The sequence below is a fragment of the Aythya ferina genome (assembly GCF_964211825.1).
Source record: "Aythya ferina genome assembly, chromosome: Z".
Classification (NCBI taxonomy): Eukaryota; Metazoa; Chordata; class Aves; order Anseriformes; family Anatidae; genus Aythya; species Aythya ferina.
This window is the reverse complement of record NC_140299.1, coordinates 52,989,504-53,012,746: the sequence shown is the minus strand read 5'-3', so window position 1 is coordinate 53,012,746 and position 23,243 is coordinate 52,989,504. Positions and strand designations below refer to the sequence as shown.

Below are 23,243 nucleotides of genomic sequence, written 5' to 3'. Positions count from 1 at the left end.
TTTTCTTATTTCTTTTTCTCTCTCTCTCTTTTTTTTTTTTTTTTTTTTCTTTTTCATTTTTGCAGTAATCAGAAACCCGCCAAAGCAGAGGAAAAAAATTAGATAGGTCCAGAAAGCAAAGAACTTCAAAGTCGGTACAGCATGTCCTAGGCACACTGTGAATAATCAATTACAGCAGAAAATGCTCCATAGTCCTGGGAGAAGTTTTCAGCTGTTTGTGACAGCATTGGAGGAAAATGGAAAGCAGCGTGTCTTGAAGCTCCACAAGCTGACTCAGGAAAGAGTAGTTGCGTACCTTCTTTTCTCATTACTCTTAATGGGTAGCCAGGACTCCAAGGCTACCACAGCTATGGCTAAGGACCTCTGTGGCTTGACAGAGAGCAGGGTCCATGTGTGTTGCCAGCTCTGGAGGCATATGTAACTGGAAAGGCGAGCAGAACATGTTCCAGACCAAAACTGGACATAGCACCAGCACCAAAGTGGTTGCAAAGAAAGGAAAAAGAAGAAGCATTCTCAAGATGGCAAATAATCTTGTAGGACAGCTGAAGGAAACAGACCTCAACAGAAATCACACAAAGGCAGCACTCAGAAAAGTGAATGGGAAAAGCATGACAGCCTCTGTGTGTCTGTCTGTCAACTGGGGCTGAACCTCCTGATCAGTAAGAAACTGAACCACACAGCAAGCCAGGGCCAGGCGTTTGGGTGGCTACATGGGCTTTCACTGACTTGAGTCCAGCAGAACATAGCATTGTGCACGAATAAAGAGCTGAGAAGTGTGCTTGAGGAGTACTGTCAGGTGGAAGGAGGAGTCCGCAAGAGAGCCATTAGCTTCAGGCAGCAATTTGATGTGCCACTGCGTAGAGGAATGAAGTCGAGGCAGTTAACAACTGGCCTGAGGATCACGAGGAGTAGGTCAGGCATTCTGCATGCTCTTTAGCAAAATATTCAGCAACATGTCACATGAAGCAGAAAAGATGAATTATTCAAGAGACGTAGCTCCTGGAAATTTATACACTAGCATCTTACAAACAGCCTATCTTCAATTACAGAGGCAACACACATCATATATTAAGATTTGCAAGGCCTAGAAAAAGTCAGTGATGCCCTAAACCCCAGACACTCTTGGCCAGCAGGAGAATACTGCAGTGGCAGGGAAAGCTGAATTGGTCTGGGCCCAGGGGGAAAAATGGCACCTGGGTGGGTTTGGCACTGAGCAGATCTCTGATCCAGTCACATGGCAAAGACTATTTCAGAGTTCCATGGAGATACATATTAGAACATTTCAACAAGCAGCCATTGAACTTATTGCTTTCTGCTCTCCTTCAGGCCAACAGCATGATGCGCTGCTTGGCACTGTGTTGGCAAGTGCAGCAATTTATCAGGAATGAAGCCAGCCTTTTGAACGTGCCCGCCTCCTTCTCTCCAGTGACACAATAGCAATATAAGAAGAGAACAGTAATGTAACAGCAGGCACTGGAAGGGATACAGGCAGGGAAACAGACCACTCAAGAAGAAGAAAATTATTTCATGGGAAAGAAGGGAGCAAAGTGCAGGGTCTATATTCTTGCTGCAGAAGTGAGAAGACAAGGAGAGCCCGCTGGAGTCAGTGACCAGCATGTCACCTTCTTTGAACAAAAATGGTTCCAATGGTTACTGGACACTTGCTATTAGCTATGTGGTCTCATACATATCCAGTGAAGCACAGGAGACAGGCCCTACTGAGAACATGAAAGAATATGGGCACATCCAATGGCTCTTCTGTCAGGCAGTGGTGCCAAGATTTCAGAAGTAGGTCGCCACACACGCAGATGCATCAAAGGAAAGGCTGCAGGCATGCTAAATGCAAAATCTGGCAATCACACTGTTTTTCTTGATCTAGCCCACAAACACTGTCAACTCTCACTAAAACCTGTCTCTGCCAGACATAGCTTTCTCAAAAAGCTAGCAGGACCCTGGCCTCCTTGCCAAGCAGGATATGTGCATCTTGTAAATCCTTGGGATGCTCGGCTTACACATGCCTATCCACATTTCTCTCAGCCAAGCTCAGCAATAGAAACAACTGCTGGTACTGTGACCATGTATAAAGTAACTTCTCAGTGGGGTCATTTCCAGGAGTAACTCTGGAGGTATGAAATATATAACTGCAGGCTGGATGCTGAAAGTAAAATTCCTCCATCCGAAAAGGAAACTGTCTGGAGAAGGCTCCTATTATGATAAAGGCAGCTTCAAAAGTGGTTAAACTATCGACAATGAGCTACCTGTCTACCTTCACAGACCCCAAAAAGCTATTGGGAAATCTATCTAGAGCCCTGAGGAACAGAGCAGTCTAGGCAACAGACTTCCTGGAGGAAACACCAACATGTCCGTATGCTCTTCAAGTTTATAAGCAGCTGCTAGGATTTACAAGAACAGGAGCAACAAGTGCTTTTCAAAACACAGGTCCTAACAGCTCAAATACTTTTTATACTGTCTGCTGCAGGCTGACAAACTCAGGCCAAATCAGCATCCTCAGTACAGCTCCAGGATACCAAAGAGTATGCTTAGCCCTTCTTCATTCATTTCTTAGTCCCTGAAACAGCTCCAGCATTCAGGGTCATATGCAGGTGCTGAGGCTCTGGATGCAGGCAATTTTGATGTGTGCTAAGAAGAAGCAGTTTCAGAGCTGCAGAAGCAGTTTCAGGAAGAAAGAAAGAAAAGGAGAGAAAGACTCTGTTAATTGAACTTACGTGAAGAAGTTTTTGTCCCTTCTGTTGAGACTGGTATCTTGCTGGTGCTCTCTGGAAAACATAAGAGGCAACAAGAAGTTATAATGTGGAGTCAGGTTGTCCTCTGACTTAGCATTCAATGCCAAGAATGGAGGAGGTAAAGAGGAAAAAGGTGCTCAAAGAAGCAAGCTTAGACTCTGCTTCAGTGGCAGAGGCTGCAATCAGACACCAACTTGCAAAAGTTTCCTTTTGGGAAAAAGTGAAAAACGATGGCATCTACTGGTATGGCTGAAGAAAAAGTCTGTTACTTCTCAAAAAAGCCAGTTTTTCAATCTCTCATTTTCCTCTGGGAATAACAGATCAGTGGCAACCAGAGAAATCACACAGATGGCTCTGCTTCTGGAAGGTGTCAGTGTGAGTATTCACTCCTTATGCTTCTAGAGAGTTAAATTTTGCAACGATGTGTTCCTGCTCATATCACTTGAATTGCTGCTAAGTACATGAAATAATGTCACTTGCCACTTCAGGGAAATCTTCGAAGTCACTCATGCAAACCCAGCCTCCCATGGGATGACTACTGGGGCTCTGTGACGGAAATCAGTTGCTTTGCTGAAGAGAGGAGGAAAGCTGCTCTTCCATCCTGGTCCTACTGAGATGTGTTATTGCTATTGACACACTGCCATGGACTTCTTGCACCGAAGTGACCTTGTGCTAACAACACCATCCATCTGTCTGTGCACTGCTGACCTTGCAAGCCACATGCATCTCAGTTTTCTCAACATTCTCACAACAGTTTCCCACCTCAGAGCTGTGCAGCTCAGTCCTGCTGCACAAGCATGAGATCTATGGATGGAACTTGAACACCTTGAATTCTTAAGGCACACCCTGAATCCTCTAGTAGGCTGAACAAAACAAGGTGAGAAAAAGCCTCAGAAGAGGCTTAGGAAAAGGCAATTTAGGAATGTTCTTGTGTCTGGATTAGGTGTTCCTCCGCTCATATCCTTCAGACGTCACACAGACTTGAATAGAGACAAAACATGGTCCAACTGTCTTCCTCTCAGGATCCGTGTTGTTAAACTTGTGATGAGCCTGTGCGTTGATTTATATCTTGTTAGCTCTTCTACTTTTGTACTTTTTTCCCCTTTTGGTCCAGGTTTCTTTGGCAAATATCTTGTTTGTCTGGGCAATACAGTCCTTTTTCACCTCACTAATGTGAGAGAACATGTTATGCAGCATTTGTCTGATACCGAATGGTGTGTGGCATGGAAACTGGTATCATAAGTAAAATTTTTAAGGTCAAAACCTTTGCACTTGGTCTTGGAACATTGTGGCCCACAGCCAGGCAACTTTCAGGACCATTTGCTGGCTATGAAAGCATTTTACTGTTGTACACTGAGGGTGTCTGAGCAATTAACCTTTCTTAGTCATAATAGAAGACAGAACAGGTCTGACAGCTGAGCAGCTCAGCATCTGGCACGACTGGAGCAACTTTTTCTTTCTCAGTTAAAGAAACCATGTTCCATTTAGTGCCCATGCTGAGCTTTTTGGAGCATTTCTTATTGTCACCTTCCCAGGATCAGCTGTGTCATTACAAACACAGGTGGGAAATTTCCCTTTCAGTGGAAAATATAGTTGGAGCCTCCCACACCAGAGATGTGTCAAGAAGCACATTTAGAAAACCTGTCAAAGTTATGTATTACCAATCCCTGTTAGTAATATTCATGCTAGCAACATTACCAGTGGATGTTAACATTTGAAAGACACAAAATTTGTGTGTATTGCTTATTGAGGAAAGTATACCACAATTGTAAAAGAGGCATTTTACTCCATCTGAGAAGGTCTGCACAGATCCACACAACAAACCAGTGGATAACAAGATGAAGCTGCTTGTGGGGACCTTCAATACTTGCCAGAGGTAGAAAAGCCAGAAATATTTTTCAGTCATAGTACTTGCCGTTTCTGTGGTCTGCTGAGATATGGAGACCACAGCTTGTGTCCCCATGAGGAGCAGCAATCTCAAACGCTCCATCCAATTCTGTCTGCTGGAGCTTCTAGGAAGCATTTAGTTTTGGTAAGGTAACTGTTCTTGAAAGATGATTGTGCTGGGGATTTCTTAAGGAAATATGTTTAAGGATGAACACAAAATCCTTGCTTGGGGATACTTTTGGCAACAGGTCCCTGCAGTCTCTTATTCCCATTTCCTTTACACACTGGCCAGCTCCATCTCCTGCAGTCTCTTCTGGCAAGATGGAGAAGAGTCCTCCAAATATGTAAAGGATTCACAGCACTCTTGCTGAGCTTGGACTCTTGATCCATCCTCCCAGTCAGGGAGCTTTACCTGGGCTGCTGAGAGGGAACGTCTTCATGCTTGGGCAACAAGATCTGCTGAGGGAGGCAAGAGGTTTTCCTGATCAGGAAAGAACCATTATTTATTTATTTATTTTATGGGGATTACCAAACATCTAATAGGCACAGAGCTGCTGTTGCAAAGAGCCCTTTCTTTATACCCCCACAGCACTTTTTTTTTTTTTTTCCTTCTCCCATTAACGTGCCAAAGACCTAACACAAAAAGCTTCCTTCAACAAATCGAAGTTTTGATCTCACGTTTTCTGGTTCCAGATTTTAAAGTGTCTCTGAGGACCCTGGCCCAGACAACAACTTGTAAAGGGGAGTCAACCACTATGAGCATCACAGGTAGTGAGAGCTGCAAAGATACTTCTTGTCATACTGATGTTTACTTTCTGGCAGTGATTTAAGACTTAAGCCTTTTGCATTGATTTTGTCAGTTAGATACCCACCTACATACATGTAGAGAAAGAAAGAGTACCTGAACCCTCTTATTTGTTCTTCAGCACATAAAGTAATAGGTGAGTAGAAGGTGTGGTCAAGGACATGGAGAAGTGTCTTTTTTCTTAAAAATACTATGCTTTTTACCTTTTTCCTGATCATCCAAGAAAGTACTGACCAAAATCAGATGAGAAAAGCACTGACTTTCTGAAACAATGGACTCAAATTTGTCAAATTGCAAGGAACTTTCAAATCTATTCTTAGGGAAATTCCTATGCCAAACTGAGCAATGGCAACTTTTTTTTTTTTTATTATTTTTATTTTTATTTATTTATTTATTTTCCCCCACTGTGGGGTCCAATTCTTTGACACTGATCCAGGAATGATGATTTACACCCACTGAGAATCTGACCCGTTATGTCAGCCTACTGTATTAAAAAAAAAAAAAAAAAAAATCTATGCTCCCAGATCACCTGTATCTATGTTAAAGAAGAAAACCACTCCTGCTTTCATCAAATCTCAGACAGATTAATGCATGAGAAGGAAGGAACTTTTCTTGCATTTGAGGTATTTTGTAGTTAGCCACATGCTCAATAGGTACTAGATGCAACATATTTTTAATTGCATATTTCTCTGCCATCTTCTTGAAGATCAGCCACTGGCTACCTTTAGAAGAGGAAGGGCATGGTCACAAAATAAACTTTAATGAATGGTGAATGTCTATTGGCTACTGTGCAACTCTGAGTAGTACCATTATAGCACCATAGAGTTCCACTCTACTAGTACAACTGCAAATCCTAAGGATGCAAAATCAGAAGCGTATGCAAGCTACTGCCTTTGTAGTTAACGAATTTACCATGGCTTACCTCTACCCACAGCTGAGTTACCTGCACCTATCACACGAACACTTCTTGTTCCCTTCAATTCAGGCAAAGTGGTCCTAGCCGCTCCTATGGATGACTCAAATAGTGTCAATTCATTTTGCCTAAGATGTGCACAATGAGAGCTCACACAGTGCCCTGCCATGACCCAACAACTGCAAATACTAAAGACTGCCAGCTTCTGAAGCACCTCTGCTGGAATCCACCCTTCTGCATGCTGAGCCACAGTAGGGCCAGCAAATCTCCTTAGTGAGACAAAAGATTTAGGTCAATAGGTTTTAAAGGGGAAGACTGACACCAGATTCAGTTGTAGCTGAGGCGTGCTCAACACTTAGAAAACAAGGTCACTTAACTTGTTGTTTAAATAAGACATTTTGCGAGGAAGTTTTCAAACATAAAATTGAAAGCTTTGGCTGTGGTAGCAAGTATACTCTCAGTACCTGTTATTGAGCTAAGGCCTTATGTTCATGATAAGGGCCATGAAAAAATTCACTGCAAGAATCCTTTGCCACGCTAACGTGACAAAATGCAAAAAGCAGCTATTACCACACAACCAAAACCTATGTGCTATTTACACAATGCCAGAAGAACTTCATGGCTCTAAACCAACCTCCGTTATAATCCTTCTTAGGGGAGTATACATGAATAAGAGTGAAGGAAAGTAAGAATGAAGCTCATATCCTGTGGGCAAGTTATACTTGTTAGAAATTTAAAAGAGAACAGAATAACTCCCACTGCTTGCTTTTAAAAATGGCAAAACAAACTAACAAACCATGAAAAAAACTCCAGAGTTTATTTACATATTTTTACATTTGCTGCATTTTTAATCCATAGATGTGGCTCTATAGATGAGGCTTTATGTATTTTTCAGTAAAAATGATAAAAATTTTAAAAAAAAAAGTCTATGGAGGATAACAGTGCATATGCTGCATGTGTTTTTTTTGTGTGTATGTTCATACGTAGTGAAAACTTTTGTAAGAGAAAATAATGCAGTTTTAAGTAATAGCAATGATAATCATAACTGTAGCAGTAAAAAAGACAGGAGTTATTGCGCTGACTATTATTGTTTCAGTAAGAAAGTTATCCTTCCTAGCATAGGGTTAAGGAAAAATAAAGTGCTTTGCTCATTAAAAAACAAACAAACAAACAAACAAACAGTGTTTTCATTAAGAAATACTCCTTTTTTATGCTTTGGATCAAGGAGTAAATATTTTTCATTTTCAGATGTAGGACCTTAGTGTAAAAGCTGTGTGTCTTGTTCTTTGTGTGATTTTTCTTAATATCCATTGCTAGCTGATAGCAGAGATAAGGTATCACGTTAGATAGACCTTTAGTCCGGCCTTTGAGTTCTCTTTTGTGGCATACACCAGCAAAGAAAATTTCTACCAAAATAGTTAAACTTTGACAGAATCCTGGGGAATTAAACACAGAATTTTTATACTGAAAAACAGTAATATTTTAGTGGAAAGAAAAATAACCTGATGTCCAGAAATATAATTGCCTTATCTATCCTTGGTCTTAAAGTACACAGCATAAAGGGAAAGGAGGATCAAGGTTGTAGATAGCAGAACACACATAATAAACATGACCAGGTGAGCATACAGGTGCCCATGGTGGATACTAAGTGGATAATTGAAGTTAGGGTACATGTAGCTGAGCAGCTTAGTATGACCACAGGAAAGTCAAGTCTTTACCCCTCTGTCACTCTATCTGTTGGAGATGGGAAGATGAAATCTCCCTGCCTACTCTGCAGAGGTTCACCCTTCTCAGAAGTCCACACACTACCACGCACTAGTTTTCTACAGCAGCTCCTGGGCTGCCCTGGACCAGTCCTACTCCAAATGTCAATTGTCAGAAAATAACAAATAAGTGCTAAATATGCTTCCCTCCTTCCCTCCCCCCCCCCCCCCCCCCCACACACACACACACACTATGAATAGGGCAGGACCACACAGATATATATGGGACCTGAGTAATGACTACCCTTCAGGGCTCATTACCAAGTTTGGATCCCAAATCTGTCATTAAGCTAGCAAGGGGAAGAGGTCAGGGAATGCAGGGGAAGAAGGGGTGAGGAGGTCACCCATGCAGGGGGTCTGTCCCTGTTTGTAAAGCAGATGTTGCCCTCTGAGGCCTTAGGGATCCATTGCTCTTAAGTCACCAGATGTTGCCCATGCTGTTCCTCAAGACCAGGTGGAAAATTCCATACTTGGGGGAAAAAAAAACAACACAAAAAAAACAAAACAGGAACTATTGTACTAGTAATTTATAAGCAACAGCAAGGGGGGGGGGGGGGGGGAGGGGGCTCAAATGTATGTGTGGCAACCAAATATGCATGATTGATTTATTCATCCAATGAATGCTGCCATGCTTTATTCTAGATTATCGAGTATCACTGCGATGTTGCAGTTCAGATCTTTACAAAAAAGACCCAGCTGTCAGGTTTAGATTGACTTTTTAGATTTTTACCTGTTATCAAGGGGGTTTGCATGCACAGCTGTGTTTTAAACAACAACGTTAGACAAATTTTAACATATTGGTTATGAATTCATTTTGAAGGGTTTGTCTGAAAATGTCCTCATTCCAAACCAAGCTCCCATCTCCCTGCAGTAAGAGTGTTTTTCTGTCATTCAGCACAACCCAAAGGGAAGTTGAAAAATTAATGTCACAGAGCATAGGAATAGAGTCCCAAGTGTGTTCCCCAGCCAGGTCACTATTCTTTGTATGAGGAAGTAATGGAGGATGCCCACACTTTTTATTTTATTTTATTTTATTTTATTTTATTTTATTTTATTTTATTTTATTTTATTTTATTTTATTTTATTTTATTTTATTTTATTTTATTTTATTTTTTTTTCAGGCTCAGTGTCTACAGCTGAGTTTTGGAAACTCCAGTTTCTTGGAAATAGTACAGGAGTTTTCCATGTAAGCAGCTAGTGAGCAATCAAAATTTGTGTTCATGGAAACCAAGAGCATTTACAAAGCTATACAGAAACACCTACCCATTTTTGCTCCTAATAACATTCCGGTAAATAACACTTGATCTTTTATATGAGTCTCCTGACATCTGATCAAGACTGTAATACCAGACAGCTCATGTGAAATCTTAGCACTTGGGATTCTTCAGTTGATAAATTAGAATAGCAAATACATGATGTGAATACAGTAAAGCAACCACTGTGTGACCACAGAACAGCAGATAGCCAAAGAGAAATCCCACTGGCAAAGGTTCACATTTGTTTTCCTATTCATTGAAATGCCTATATCCTGATTCAGGGCACAATGCGGAACAGAAAAAAACATCAGTGGTAAATTCCCATTGCAACAACATCTTCAAACCCATCTCATGTACACACAGAACATATGCTTTGTTTGCTAATGACAGCATGTTTGTTTGATACTTCACAACTGGCTAGATACAGGAATTTGAATTATCAGAACTGAATTAGAAATGTCATGCTTAAGAAACAAGATTCCAGCTGAACCACAGCCTTCAAAACACTCTCAAGAAGAAACAGTACTGCTAAAACATTACTGTACAAGAAAACACTCACTAAATTCTGTCAGAAGCATTTGGAACTTCCCATAAGTGGAATGAAAAGGATCTCTGCAAAAATAACAACATAAAATAATTTAAAATCATTTGGGCAAGTCTGAATGCTACCTGACTCGTAGGAATCTCTGTTCCTCTCAAAATGACTTTAAAAAATAGTACCTGAATCAAAGTACATGAAATACATTCATGGCTTTGAATAGTACACTTTTGAATATATTCATGCCTTTGTCTTTGCTATGGTAAAAATGAAGAAAAAATAAAACTGTCAACCTCTGTGAAAGGAAAACTGTTGCCAACTAGAACTATGCAAATATTACTTAAAGACAAAGAGTGGAGTTCTAGATTAGAAGTCAGATTGAGAATCATTTTATAGTAAGTGAAAGCCCCCTATAGTGCCTCTGCTACTCACGCATACAATAATTAAAATAATATTCCCTTTCTTTCACTGTCTTCTTATCTTGACTATTTAGACTGTGTCTTAGACTTGGTGATGGAAAGTGTCTCACAGAAGTGTTCTCTCCTCAGATTCATAGGAGACATCCCATTTGACCTGGTAAGGAAAGCCAAGCACCTCAGCTACACAGTAGCTAAGTCTGGCCTGATTCATTTTCTCAGCATACCTAACAGATTTCAGTGTTTCCACTTTCACCAGCAAATCTTTCCCCTCCTTCAGTCCCTTTTGCCCTGACGGCAAAAGACCTGTAATACATGGTCTTTCTGAATGCAATAGTAAAATAAAGAGCCAAGCCTTACCATTGGTGTCCGTGATGATAACACTGGCTTTAGTACTGTCATTCCCTAGTTTGCTGCTCACTCTGCATGCGTATTCCCCAGCATCAGCCAACGTGGCTCTATAAATGTGAAGCTCAGAGTATTTCCTGCAAAATAAAAAAAAAAAAATAGAGCATGTAAACATCCTGTATTAGAGTAACAGTCACTGCATGAACCAACACATTCTTTTTACCTCTCAGCAGAGTCTTGTCTTCCATTCTTATACTCTGACAGATTAACACTATTGAGGTTTGAAAGAAGGAAGGAAAGTAAAAAAAACCTCTATCCTCAAAGATGCTGGAAAACAGGCATAGTAATTAACTCAATTAAAGATATTTATTTATGCTTTTTTTTTTTTTTGCTTGCAAGGAAGCTTTGTTCTTAAAGGAAATCTCTGAAAAACAGCCTTCCTCCCTCAGCTGAACTGTTGGTTATTCAGATGCCATGGAGATGGGTGTAATACTAAAATAGATTATCCTTTCCTACAGGTTCATATTGCCAGTAGCAGAGTTCTGGGTAAGTACCGTAGTTTCCAACATCTGACTAAATAATCATGAGATTAGGACACACCACTCTCTTTAACAACCTCTGAAACCCCAATAGTAAATCACTTTCCAGCACTAACAAAAAATTATGGGCAGGAGCACAATTTGCATGAAGCTACATTTTGTTCCTGGCTCAGAGATGTAATTTAATCAGTCTCCAAGGTTTTGAGATTAGATTTTAAAATGCAGAACTCCTGCCTGCCCATTAATTGGGTAGAAACATGTTCTGGTGTCATTCAAGGGGTCCCCAACTCATGTGATACCAATAATCCCATTACCTAGACTGCAGAGAATGACTGGCTTGGGGAAAACATACAAATTACTGCTGTTCCTAGTTTCTGTTTAAAATAAGTGCTTTGGGGAAGTTTTTGCCTGCTGCAAAGCCCCCTCATTTACCCACAGAATAGTCACTTAGGAGAGTGCTTGAACATGGGTTTCCCTGTATTGGCTTACTCTAAAGTTAAGGACTGTTCCCCCAGAGCCAGAGGTTCTTCACTCTAAAAACTCTTAGTCACCAGCAGCAACTGCTGAGGTGAGCAACATCTGTGGAGTTGCCTTGCCTCAGCACAGCCATGTTTTCCTAACTCTTCATTCAGACATCATAACATGTTATCCCTTCTGGGTATCATTGAGCTGGGCTGAGTTCACACCAGAGACAAGTCTCTTGTAGCAGGAGGGCTTCTGGAGCAACCAAAACACTCAGTGCTGCTTCCAACACATACTTGAGAGCCATCCCTCTCCACCACAATCAACTATCCCAACTACTGTCAAACAACTGGTTATAGACAACTCAGCCTTCTCTGCCTCTATGTGAAGGTCCTAACACTCAGCTCTACTAGAAACCTCCATCACAAACATTTCCCTTCATGCCATCAAGGAAGGCTGCTTTCTTGAGGCCACTGGCCTTCGAAGAAGAGACAGCAGCCAAACTTACGTTATCAACTGCTAAGGTGCGCCTAAAAGGTAAATAACTGAATAGCTGACTATTTGGAGCTCCTTCTCAGGTAATGTTTTAAGGCTACTTCCTGATGCTGAATTAATTAACTGGGCTGTGTTCCAGGCTGCATTTCAGGTAATATGCAAGAACAGACTCCAGCTAGTGGTAACCAGGAATACACGAGAATGGAGTGGTTGAGACATTGACAAATGCTACTGACTCTTTGGCTGAGAATTTTGCATCTCACAGCTATGTTTATACCACAGTAAAAATGATCTGCTCTTCATGCTTCCTGCCACCTATTCATGTACCTGGCAGTGGTCTGTGCCACCTAACAGCTTGCATGGACATATGATATTTCCTATATTCCACATGTTTCTTTCAGCCAATCTTGCAGACATTTGTGTGTAGGGGGAGCTAGCTGTAGCTTCAGGAGACCTCAAAAGAAAACATAAGAAGGCTCAGTTCTTTTGGGAACTCACTTTGATAAGCAAGCAGAGCTGCAGCTATATCACTTTTATTTGGGCACTCACTCTGTGTCTGCTGCAGTCTCTTTCCCCTTTATGATATCAAGAAATATTGATGCAAACAACCTTCATGGAACTCCTGGCTTTTAGAGGAAGAAGCTCCTTTTCCCTTATGCATCTATTTTTATTCTTTGTTTTACATTGCACTTACAGAGAGAGGTAAGGAAGTCAGACTTCCTTTTATGATTTTAGAGTGACATTAAAATAGGTAAAACAACCATATGGTTTACAAATCTACTTCTAGCAATCCAAGTTCATTCTTGTTTGTAGAAAAACTCTGCAAGAAGGCCAAATAAGATCAACATTTTGTAATCTTAAGGATATTATCGAGACATATCAGGACAGAATTCAAAACAGAACAGAAGATGACTCATTAATGGCTGTAAATGAAGCAGCTCCCTAGCAATTTGGTACTCCCACAGTATTCACTGAAAGTCCCTTTTAAGAGATTTTACATTGAAATGCCTGTCATTTTCTCAACCTATACTATGCTACACCAAAAAATACCTCTCCCTCTAAGGTTTCCTTCTGACATATCTTTAGTTCATCACCACTGCTGAGCTTGTATTCATACATGAAAGAGAAAAAATACATCCACAGAATGCAGTCCCAGCCCACCTTATCTGACTGCTTGAATTCATTTTGCTTCCAGGCTCCATCTGTCATCCAGAATTCCCTGTCTGCGAGCAAATATCCAGGCTATGCTTGGATGAAGCCCAAGTTGCAGGGCACTTGCATATGAAGTTTTCTCATGAACGGCTGTTTCCAAAGCCATCATCTTGGTGAATTAGCAACCACCTTCCTCCTGCTCCCAAATCCTAATCCTGATACAGAAGCTCCTGTTCACATAATGAAGAGAGCTTGACCCTGTACAGGTTACTACCCAACAGAAAAATGTGAGGTCTTTACCTGAACTTGAAATGCAGAGAAGGAAAATGAAACATTACTGGTACAAGTGGACACCAGCAGGAATGCTTAAATAACAAGTGAAAAGGCCTTGTCTAGTGTTCAACTTTTGCTCTATCTCCATTGACACAGAGGAATAACTTATAACTTATCTATACAGATAAATCAATAGAATATGGCATAGTGAATCACCAGGAGTGCTAAGAGCAGCAGGAACTCACTTACTGCATGCTTTTAATTAAAAAAATTGAGGTAAAAAGAGAGCACTTTTCACCAAATGTTAAACCCTTATTTTCATTTGACTTTCCAGAGGAATGAAAAGAGGCACAGTCATTTAGTGTGATTCACCTGCTGTACTGTAATGTCATTGCATGTCTGTCCCCTGTGCCTTCTGAATCAACCACCCTGAAATCATTCTAGTGAGTTTGGAGAAGCGATCCCTGAAGTTCAATTTAAACGAAGTGCCGGTTTTCAGAAGGCTAAGTCTGAAGGAAACTTGCATTATTACAGTCTTTCAAACTTTTTTTTTTCCTTTTTCAAAAAAGGAAAATACTGTCAGTACCTACCTACTTCACTTCTGCAAATCTTATGAACCAGTAGCATTCACACTGGACATCCAAAAATACCAAGTTTCAGTATCATCTTTTCCATGTGTGCTCCAGGTGTCAGTCTAAAGTCTTAATTTTCTGCCTCTGAACTACACTTCATAATTCTGCCAGAATTTTTTTACAAATTGTTAAAAATCTAAAGATAAATATCCAGAGTTCAGAAACTTTTATTTTCTCCCCACAATAAACAGGTTTTATTTAGCCATCACACAATGAGAAACATGATTTCTTATAAAATCTAAAAATATCAGAAATCACTTCTGGCTTTTGCTTTTTTTTTTTTTTTTTTTTTTTGTAAACATACAACTTTTAAAGTAGACATGAATCCTAGACAACTCCACAGCTATGCTAGCCTTCCTAGATGATGTTTCCCAACCCTGGATAGTAGTAACAAATTCACACTAAAATGCTAGCTCTAACAATATGGCAGCATATGAACATGACAAGCATTTATTAATGTTTTGTCACGGGAAAAAAAAAAAAAGAAAAGAAAAAAAAAAAAGAAAAATCCATCTTGACCATTGATATTCTTTCATTTGAGATAGGATTTTTTAATGTGACCTTATTTACTCTAATTTATATGTCTTATTATATTCCCATTTGCAATGCCTTTTCACCCCTTTTCCTCTAGCTTTAAAACACATGCTTGTCCCAGTTTTGTCAAAAAATCTGTCTCCTCTTAAGCTGTTCGCATCTACTTTATACTGGAAGCACACATAAACAGCAAAAGAAAAGATGACAAAGCACTCATATGTCGCCAAGCTAAAATCTCCAAGTAGAATGACGAAGTAAATGCTTTAGATATCAGCAAAGGCAAAGGTTACAAAGGCAACCCTTGTCTTCCCCCTTTTCGTACTCTACATCTAGTGATTTTTACATCTGTAAGGGGAAGGACTTCTTTTTTCCATACTGAAAATTCTGTTTTAAAACAGAAAATAGAACAGAGAAATTCTAAGGATGAGTGATACCTCCATCGCTGGGATAGCACACCAGTGTGAAATCCAAGTCTGCACTCTGCCCACTTACTGTGAGGGACTAGGACTTCAGATTTCCATTTTCCAGAAAGAGGTACAATTTATAGGGTATTTTTTCTCTGTATCTTTTGGGGAATTTTAGATGTATTTTGGCACATAAACCTGTAAAATAGCCTCACATATTCCACATACATAGTCTAATCAACGGCTATCAGTGAGTGTCCATTATGCCAGCTCCTTTCTCACCCTCTTACTTGCCTCCCTCTCCTTTCTCTCTCTCTCTTCCTCAAAACTTTGAGAGATTTTAAATTCATCCTAGTAGAGTTCTGGGTTTTCAAAAACGCTTCCTGCTCAGCTCCAGAAAATAACTTCCCCTGCTAATGTCTCCACTGTCTCGTGGTGCCTGGTAGAAGCCAAAACAGTTACTGACCCAACAGTGAACTGACAAAGCCCAGCCTCAGAAGATGAAATCCAGGCTCCAGTGAGTTTGGTCAATCATCATCAGCAAAAAAGTAACAGGAGAAAATATAGTCTGCTCCTCACGGGCAGCACTCTCTTGAGGGTCAGGCTCTGACCTGTACAGACTAGACTGAAAATGCAACTCTGACTGAGACATATGGCCCTCTAAATGGGTCCAGATAATTTGCCAGGCTAGCTGCCACCTGGAACAGCTCCATTTCACAAATGCTGGAAAGAGACATTGCAGATTCCAGTTGTGCGACCATGGCAGTAGAGCTGCAGTGATGCTTGTCCATCCCCTTCCATATTCCATCAGCCCTTATTTGGGGCACAGAAAGCCAAAAGGGAAGTCATAACATCTAGTTTTCAACTGGAATGATTCTGGAAAGTCAAGCACCTGTTTGATTTTGGCTGCTATTTTTTCTACTGATGTGAGATCTGATGAAGTATGAGGGCACTTAATACCCTGGAGGAAAGATCTTCTGTAAAGTCCACACCAAATCCTCTGTGTGTTGCACAAAGGGGAGGCAAGCCCCAGTGCAGTAAACTGCACCACTGCCTACTAAGAACAGAAGTAAGAGCTGAACCGTTGTATTGAGACAGAAGTAAGCGTTGAAGGGCTGTATTCAGACAGATTTTCATGTCGCCTTTTGGTGAAGGAGCAGGCACAATCAAAATTTCTAAGCCTAAATAACAAGGTAGAGACCCCATAGCAAAAGTCTTCTCCTTCATCAATGTAGAAAATAGGTTGTATAGTTTTTTCTGCCTGCCCTTCTGAAACAGGGCACCACACAATCCCTTGGCACTGGTCAGCAGTCATGTGTTGGGGACACTTTCCACCAGGCAGGAAGATGAGATTTGCAGCCTTTGCTACTCATCTGGCATCTGCTGGACTTGTGCTTTGTCCTGCATATGCTGGAATGCCTCTCTCAAAGGACTGCTGCAAGCTTGCATATCACACTTGAAGCTAAAACAGAAAGCATGCAGCCCTTCTTCAGGACTAGATTGTTTACAAAGCAAATTTCAAAAATATTTCCAAATTCACATTGCATTGATGATTTTAAATGTTCTTGGATTTTAGACAATAAACATAAGGTACCTCTGTTCTCATGTGTAGTTTAAAAATAGCCTGTCTCCAAGATTTACTGGTTAAGATGATAGCCTTTGGCTATCGGAGAAGAAACAGGCATTGAAAAGGTAAAATTATTTATGAAATATTTATACCATACTACCACTTCATCCATACATTCAAAAAACAAAGTCAGCATCTGCTTCTTTAAAGTTCCTTCTTCTTTACCTCATAGCTTTTAGCTTTGTGATGCCGCAATTAATAACCTTAATGCTTGTTTTCTTGTGAGCAGTCTTCTCCCCACCCCTCCCAGCTCCACTTGTGACATATGTCTCTGTACTTACTTTTGTTTTTTGGGGATCTTGACATTATCCGGTTTGGTTTTCTTGGTTATTTCCTTTCCATTCTTTAACCATTTGAATCTGAGTGCAGGGTACTCTGAAGTGGTTTCACACCTTAGCACTAGCTTCTGACCCACAGCAACCTCTTGGTTTTTCATTTCCTTCAATTTGGGAGGCACTGCTAAAGAAATAAAAGAATGAGCTGGTGATTAGGCCATCCTCAAAAAAGAAAACAGTGCTAACCACAGTTGATGTAGGCAAAGCCAGACAGCAAAACCCCAACCAGGCAAGCAATGCTTCTGCACCAGAACTTAATAAGTAAGGGTCAGTTGTGTGTAAACACACATCAAACTTAAAGCATAAGCGTGTATCTAATGACAGTCTACTTTGTTTCTTTGGAGTCTTCCTACATTGGTCTTACGAGACAATTCTGCCTGAGTGAGAATTGAAGTGCTATTTCTGAATATGGTATAAAGCACTATTAACACTTAGTTGATCATGAGCACCTAGACACAAGACAGCACACTGCATCAGGCAGACGAGGCAGGTAATATAGAGGGAGGACATCTTGACGAGTTATTTATTTTAACTGCTATGAGTCAGTGGATATCCAAAGGCTCCAGGTCCAGCTGATGTGACAAAAAGCTAAAAGCAAGAGTACAAGCTCAACAGCTTCCCTAATCTGAGGAAGGGCTCTTGCTCCAGCCAAACATTATAACCCACATTATATACCTAGCACAAATCTCAGCTTGGCTACATCCTTTCCCTGAGGCAAGAGACGACGGACTTGGAAGTCCATCAAGAGAATCAATATCAATTAAGGATATTTTGGACCCAGAAGGGGACACTGCATTGAAAATGCTCAGCCAACAGCTCCCACACACTGATGAGCTCCAGCTGATGCATCTCAATTTCTACCATGTTGTAACAATAGCATTTATTCTGTAGATAAATTTCAAACCATTTAGGACTTTCTAAGCTAAAGACCTCTAATACTCTTTATCCAGTACTGGTCTTTGAGCACAGCATTTACACAAAAATACAGTGCCATTGTGAGATGCTACCCTTCATTTGACCCAGCGTGTTAGCTGCAAAGCAGCTTTTACCATGCTTCTGTAGCAAGGTAAACCACCTAATTTTTCCTGAGGCTCAATACAACACCTTTACCACATAACTGGGGAGGGCTATTATGGAAAGTTACATCTGGTCAGTTGATGGGTGACAGCATGTGAGTCTATCTCAGCTCAGCTGTGCCCCATTGTTAGCCTATACCCTCAGGAAGCTGTTAGTCCCATGCAGCACCTCTAGCATAATGTACTGTTATTTTTTGGTTTGTTTCTTAAACAGCTGTAATATTGTCTGAGGAAGTGCATGGGCAGTATGGCCAAATGACTTTCTACAACATGCAGATCATTGTGATGGTAATAGGTTTCCACTATGGTCCTGTGTAAAAAAGTGTTTGACACCCTGGAACATGCTTGATGGTGTTTTGATGTTTGGTGCTCACGCATTTGTAGGGACTTGCTGATGTAAATTGCTCTTAATTATTATTCTGGTCAGGCAAAAATCAAGCAGCACCATCACAGCCTTAATTCTGAGAGATGTGTATCAAATGATGAGACATGTTTGATATGTGCTTGCCTGCTAGAGAGCAGTGTTGCCTGTCCCACATGTGAGGCGACCTTTCTGATCTCATCACAGGACTGCCCAGGGAAGCCAGAGGTATTCTGATTTCCTTGGACACTGGGCCCAGAGCAGAGTGGCATAAGCATCAGTGGGAAAATGAGGTCTACAGCAAAAGAGACACTGAGGTGTGGCTATCGAGCCACAGTGGAGGTTCTAGACATGGGGCAGGCACAGGGATTGGGGCAGTGACAGAGCTGCCTCAAGCACTGTGACATACCAGGTGAGTGAACAGGGACCAGGATTTCATGGTCAGAAGGAAATCTCCCTCAAAATGTGTTTTTATATGTCAGTTTCCATTCTCCTGCCCCCATCCCCCAAGACAATTTTGGAAATTCCAACACGTTCCCAAAATGCTACCATAATAATTTTTGCTTTCCATGGAACGAATGTCCACATATTGTTTTAACAATGTGTTTAAATATTTACACTTTTGTAATAGTGTGTGTGTCCATGCATCTATTTGTATATACATGTACAATTACATATGCACATATGCAAATATTCAAGTATTTATCCAAGAGGGAAGGATTTTTTGAAAGATACAACCTTTAACTTTTCTAACAAAAATAATTAGCATTAATTATCACCTTTACAAGTGAGGTTTATGCTAATAATTTCATTGTGTCACCTAATATATAATCCTTTGTCACTACATCAGAAAAGGAGCTGCAGAGGTATGAAATAAAGAGATGGTATTCCTTATTTGAATATATTTCACTCATTATATCCTGATCCCATATCTCAAATAAATTAAGAGAATAACCACAGTTGCAAAGCTCAAAATTTTGTGCTAAAGACTTCAACTGGTTATTGATTTTTCCTGTCAACATAGCAGGGTAAAACTGGGAATAAAAGGGAGATGCCATTTTGTTCCCAAATTTTATTTTAATTCAATATTATCTGTGCAAAATGACTTGCAGATTTCTTCCTCCATAAGAACTGTCAGTGAAAAAAAAAGTGTTAAATTAATATGCTCAACTCTTGCCATAATTCAGGAGTTACCAGGAAACATAAAAGAGGATTTAATCAATGGCAGTGACCCTCACTAATTCACAGTAACTCGCTGTCCAAGCATGCAGGCTCTCCAGGGAAAGCAGTAAAAGCTGTTCACAGACATGACAGAAAAGAGACTGTGTCTTTCTCTCTCTCTCTCTCTTTTTCTTTTTCCCTTCTTTTTTTTTTTTTTTTTTTTTTTTTTTTTTTTTTTCACTTACACTATGTTTGTTTCCTTTCAGCTACAGTTTTGCAAAAGCTAATCAGACCTGTCAGGCATACAAGACAGCTCGTGCTGATAAAACTACAGCTCTGTATATTTGGATTGAGATGTGGAAGCTATGGCTTCCACAGATGCAAGAGGTAGTTCACTTTTGTCACAGTCTGTGTCAGTTTTTCTGGTTCTGGTAAGCCAGGAACTTGTCTTGTAAAAAATATTTTTAAAGGTGTCAAGAATATTTATAATGATAACTAGGCATTGCTCCTCCCGAAGCACCTCCCTGCCCTTGCCTCTCTACCCCTTTCTCCTTTGTCCCTAAGGCATATCCTGTCAGCTTGGCTCCTTTCCACCTGCATCTCACTGCCTGCCATGGAGCATGGCTTCTGCCACCACCAGGGCTTCTATCCAATGCTCTGGGTGAAGCTGGCCACCACCGGGAGGAACAAGGGAGAATGGGCACAGAAAGCACTTTCTGGGTCTCCCACACATGCACAGAGGTTCAGATGCCATCTGGCACAGGGTGACTTGGTCAAAATATATTCTCAATATTGAAAAGAGACTTCCAGAATTTACTGTAGAACAAGTTTTGGACAGTGCCATTGAAAGTTTCTCTGGTACTGCAGCAGCAGAGCTCTCCCACGTGCCATCAGTCATGGAATGACAAGGGCCAGATAGCGAAGAAAATAAACAAATCCCGATGAGAGACACTGGAAAGTAACTGTGCGAACACCCTGAAAATGGCACTGCTTGAATGAAAGGTGTGGTGGGATCCAATTTATTTGTACTCCTTATACTGAAAATATGCCGGAACCCTGGGAGGGCCTCACATTTTAAGAGTCAATTAGACATACAGAAAGGCACCCACGTCCAACCCCACGCTTTTCACACTCCCTGATCAAGACCTCCCTCTGTGATCTGTGGACCTCCCTGGATTTGACAGACTTTCTAGGAAAGCACCAAGGGTGATAGCGGCCAGAGAGGGCTGCCTCACTGTGACAAGCCCTACAGAAGTGGCAGCCGTGTCAGCAAAGGTCCCTGCACTGTTGGGAGAGCACGACAGGCAAAAGCATGCAAGGTGTTAGATCACTGCTTATTGTAGTGGCTTGAATGCCTGTCATTTTTTTGCTTTTCCTGTTTTTTTTTTTTTTTTTTTTTTTTTTTTTTTTTTTTTCTTTCAGAAATGTATGTCTGCTGGCCTGCATAATATCACTGCAGATAAGGAACACACATTTCTATATTCACTCTGCAAAAGACACATTGATAATGTATGACTGGAGATAACTTCTTCTCTCTGGACTTTGGTGAGTTTGGCAAAGCACAGCAATCTCCTCACCCTCAGTGTTTGATTGTGTAGTTAATCTGCACGGAACCTCAACACATCGAACAAATTAAACAGGAAACCTGCAAAATATTATCACACAACTACATGCTTTCAGCTGAAATTCCATGAGGTACTTTTTTTTTCTCTTCCTAGGAAGGCACAAAGGTTTTTAAGAGTCTGAATACAGGAATGTATTAGACATGGTTGCCAGTATGCATATGTGCACAATTTGCTGTGTAAAATTATGATGAATGGTTTAGTGAGTGGTAATAGAGGCCACAAAAATAACACCCATTGCCTTGGCCTCAGATTTGCTTTTTTCTAGCACAATGCTCAAGGCAGGTCAGTAATGCAAGACAAATTATATTATTTCCAAAAAGCCTTCTCCCCTTGCATATGAGATTGTAATCAAGCTCAGGCTTATCATCAGCAGACCAGATTTTCTAAAGCCTCTGGTAAAAACAATATAAGCTACACTTTAAAACATATACCGCTCCTGCTTAGACAACTGAAAAAAATATATATATTGTTTTCCATTGTTTTAAACTTTTTCTATTATTCTCTCAAGAAACGTTTGGATTCTGAGCACTTTTCAAAACTTTGGTATTTCATTCCAGCATGCTGAGTCTCTGTGCAGATTATCTATATGATAAAACACTGTGGGTAATGATAGATAATCCCACAGCAGAGTGCCTATTCAGTTACCAGAGTAACTGAATATGATCTAAGAGATTGGAAAATCAAACAAATAATTTAGCTGCTTAAATGGAATTTTTTCAGTTCTGAACTCTTTCAAAAATATGTCCGGATACATTGTAGCCTCTGGGTCTTGATATGATTTGAATACTTATGCTTGTGAAGAAGAGCAAAAGGAAAAACGCAAAACTAACTTTTTTTTTTTTTTTTTTTTTTTTTAAGCACTACATGTAAAACAAAGATCCACAGAATTTCATTCTCTTTCATGATGTTAAAAGGATTTTATTTTTCATAAATGTTAGATATTGTAAAGGCCAAGAGAAAGAAGAACACCACAGGAAAGGCTAGCATCAAGTTCAGGAGCCAAGAAATGGAGCAAGAGGGAGGAATATAACACTACTGTCATGTTCTTTGAACATTGGACCAGGCAAGGAACCTGTAAATGCTATTGTAAATCAGAGTAGCTACTCCCAAAAGCCAATCATAAAACCAACTGCAACTCTGACTACCCTGACTGGGAGTTTTTATCTCTAGCTGTGGATCATTTGAGACTAAACTCATTGAGCTTGACAGGTTTGACACATTTAGGTGTGACAGTCCTGAATTCTCCCTCCATCCTTTCAAAGTAATGGTGCACACAATGAACTCAAAGATATCCACCTAAAGTCCTGGTTTATTCTGAATGAGAAGCTTTCAAGTATGTTTCGTACCAGAACTGATAGAAATTTACCCCTTGCCATGAAGCTGCTACTTGAGGTTGTGTTAATCTCCATTTTGTTCTCCCTATCAGAAACACAGTAAACTCTTCCAAAGAGAATGTCATGGACTGTCTGATAACATGATATTGGGAAGGCAACTTTTTGAATAGGACACAGAAAATGGGCATATGGAAAAAGTGCTGTGCAAATGGAGAAGGTCTCCATACTTCCGTCCACTGTACAAGTAAAAAGCTTCTTTAGTGGATCCTGGAAAAGGATGGTAATGACAAATGGGCATTCCTAGTAGAAGTATCATGCCCATAAAAGAAAGATAGACAGTGTACATTTATTCAGTGTAACAAGATAATGCCAGGCTATCCAGCCTCATGCAGTCACTCAAGATATCAGTTTCCAAGCTTCGACCTCCTCAGAGACAGGGAACTGCATTCAAAGATAGCAAAATGTAGGTTACACAAGAGAAGCTATGTGTGAGCAAGCATGTAACATAAAGATTACAATTTAAAGGTCAACACTTAATTTATTTACTGATGATCATGTCTGCA

General features: G+C 40.4%; 1 protein-coding gene across 7 annotated transcripts in view; it reads right to left on the bottom strand.

Moving 5' to 3' along the window:
• NRG1 (neuregulin 1) overlaps positions 1 to 23,243 on the bottom strand; it is a 470,147-nt gene that overhangs the window by 134,751 nt on the left and 312,153 nt on the right. For 4 of the 7 annotated variants that reach the window (XM_084503262.1, XM_084503267.1, XM_084503265.1 and 1 more), the window contains 3 exons: positions 17,070 to 17,247; positions 10,683 to 10,807; positions 2,727 to 2,777 (listed from right to left, as the gene is read on the bottom strand). In XM_084503262.1, coding sequence (XP_084359388.1) covers positions 2,727 to 2,777; positions 10,683 to 10,807; positions 17,070 to 17,224 — 331 coding nt within the window. In that variant the 5' untranslated portion in view covers positions 17,225 to 17,247. The remainder of the gene's footprint in view (positions 1 to 2,726; positions 2,778 to 10,682; positions 10,808 to 17,069; positions 17,248 to 23,243) is intronic. The other 3 variants (XM_084503261.1, XM_084503266.1, XM_084503270.1) reach the window with 2 other exon arrangements.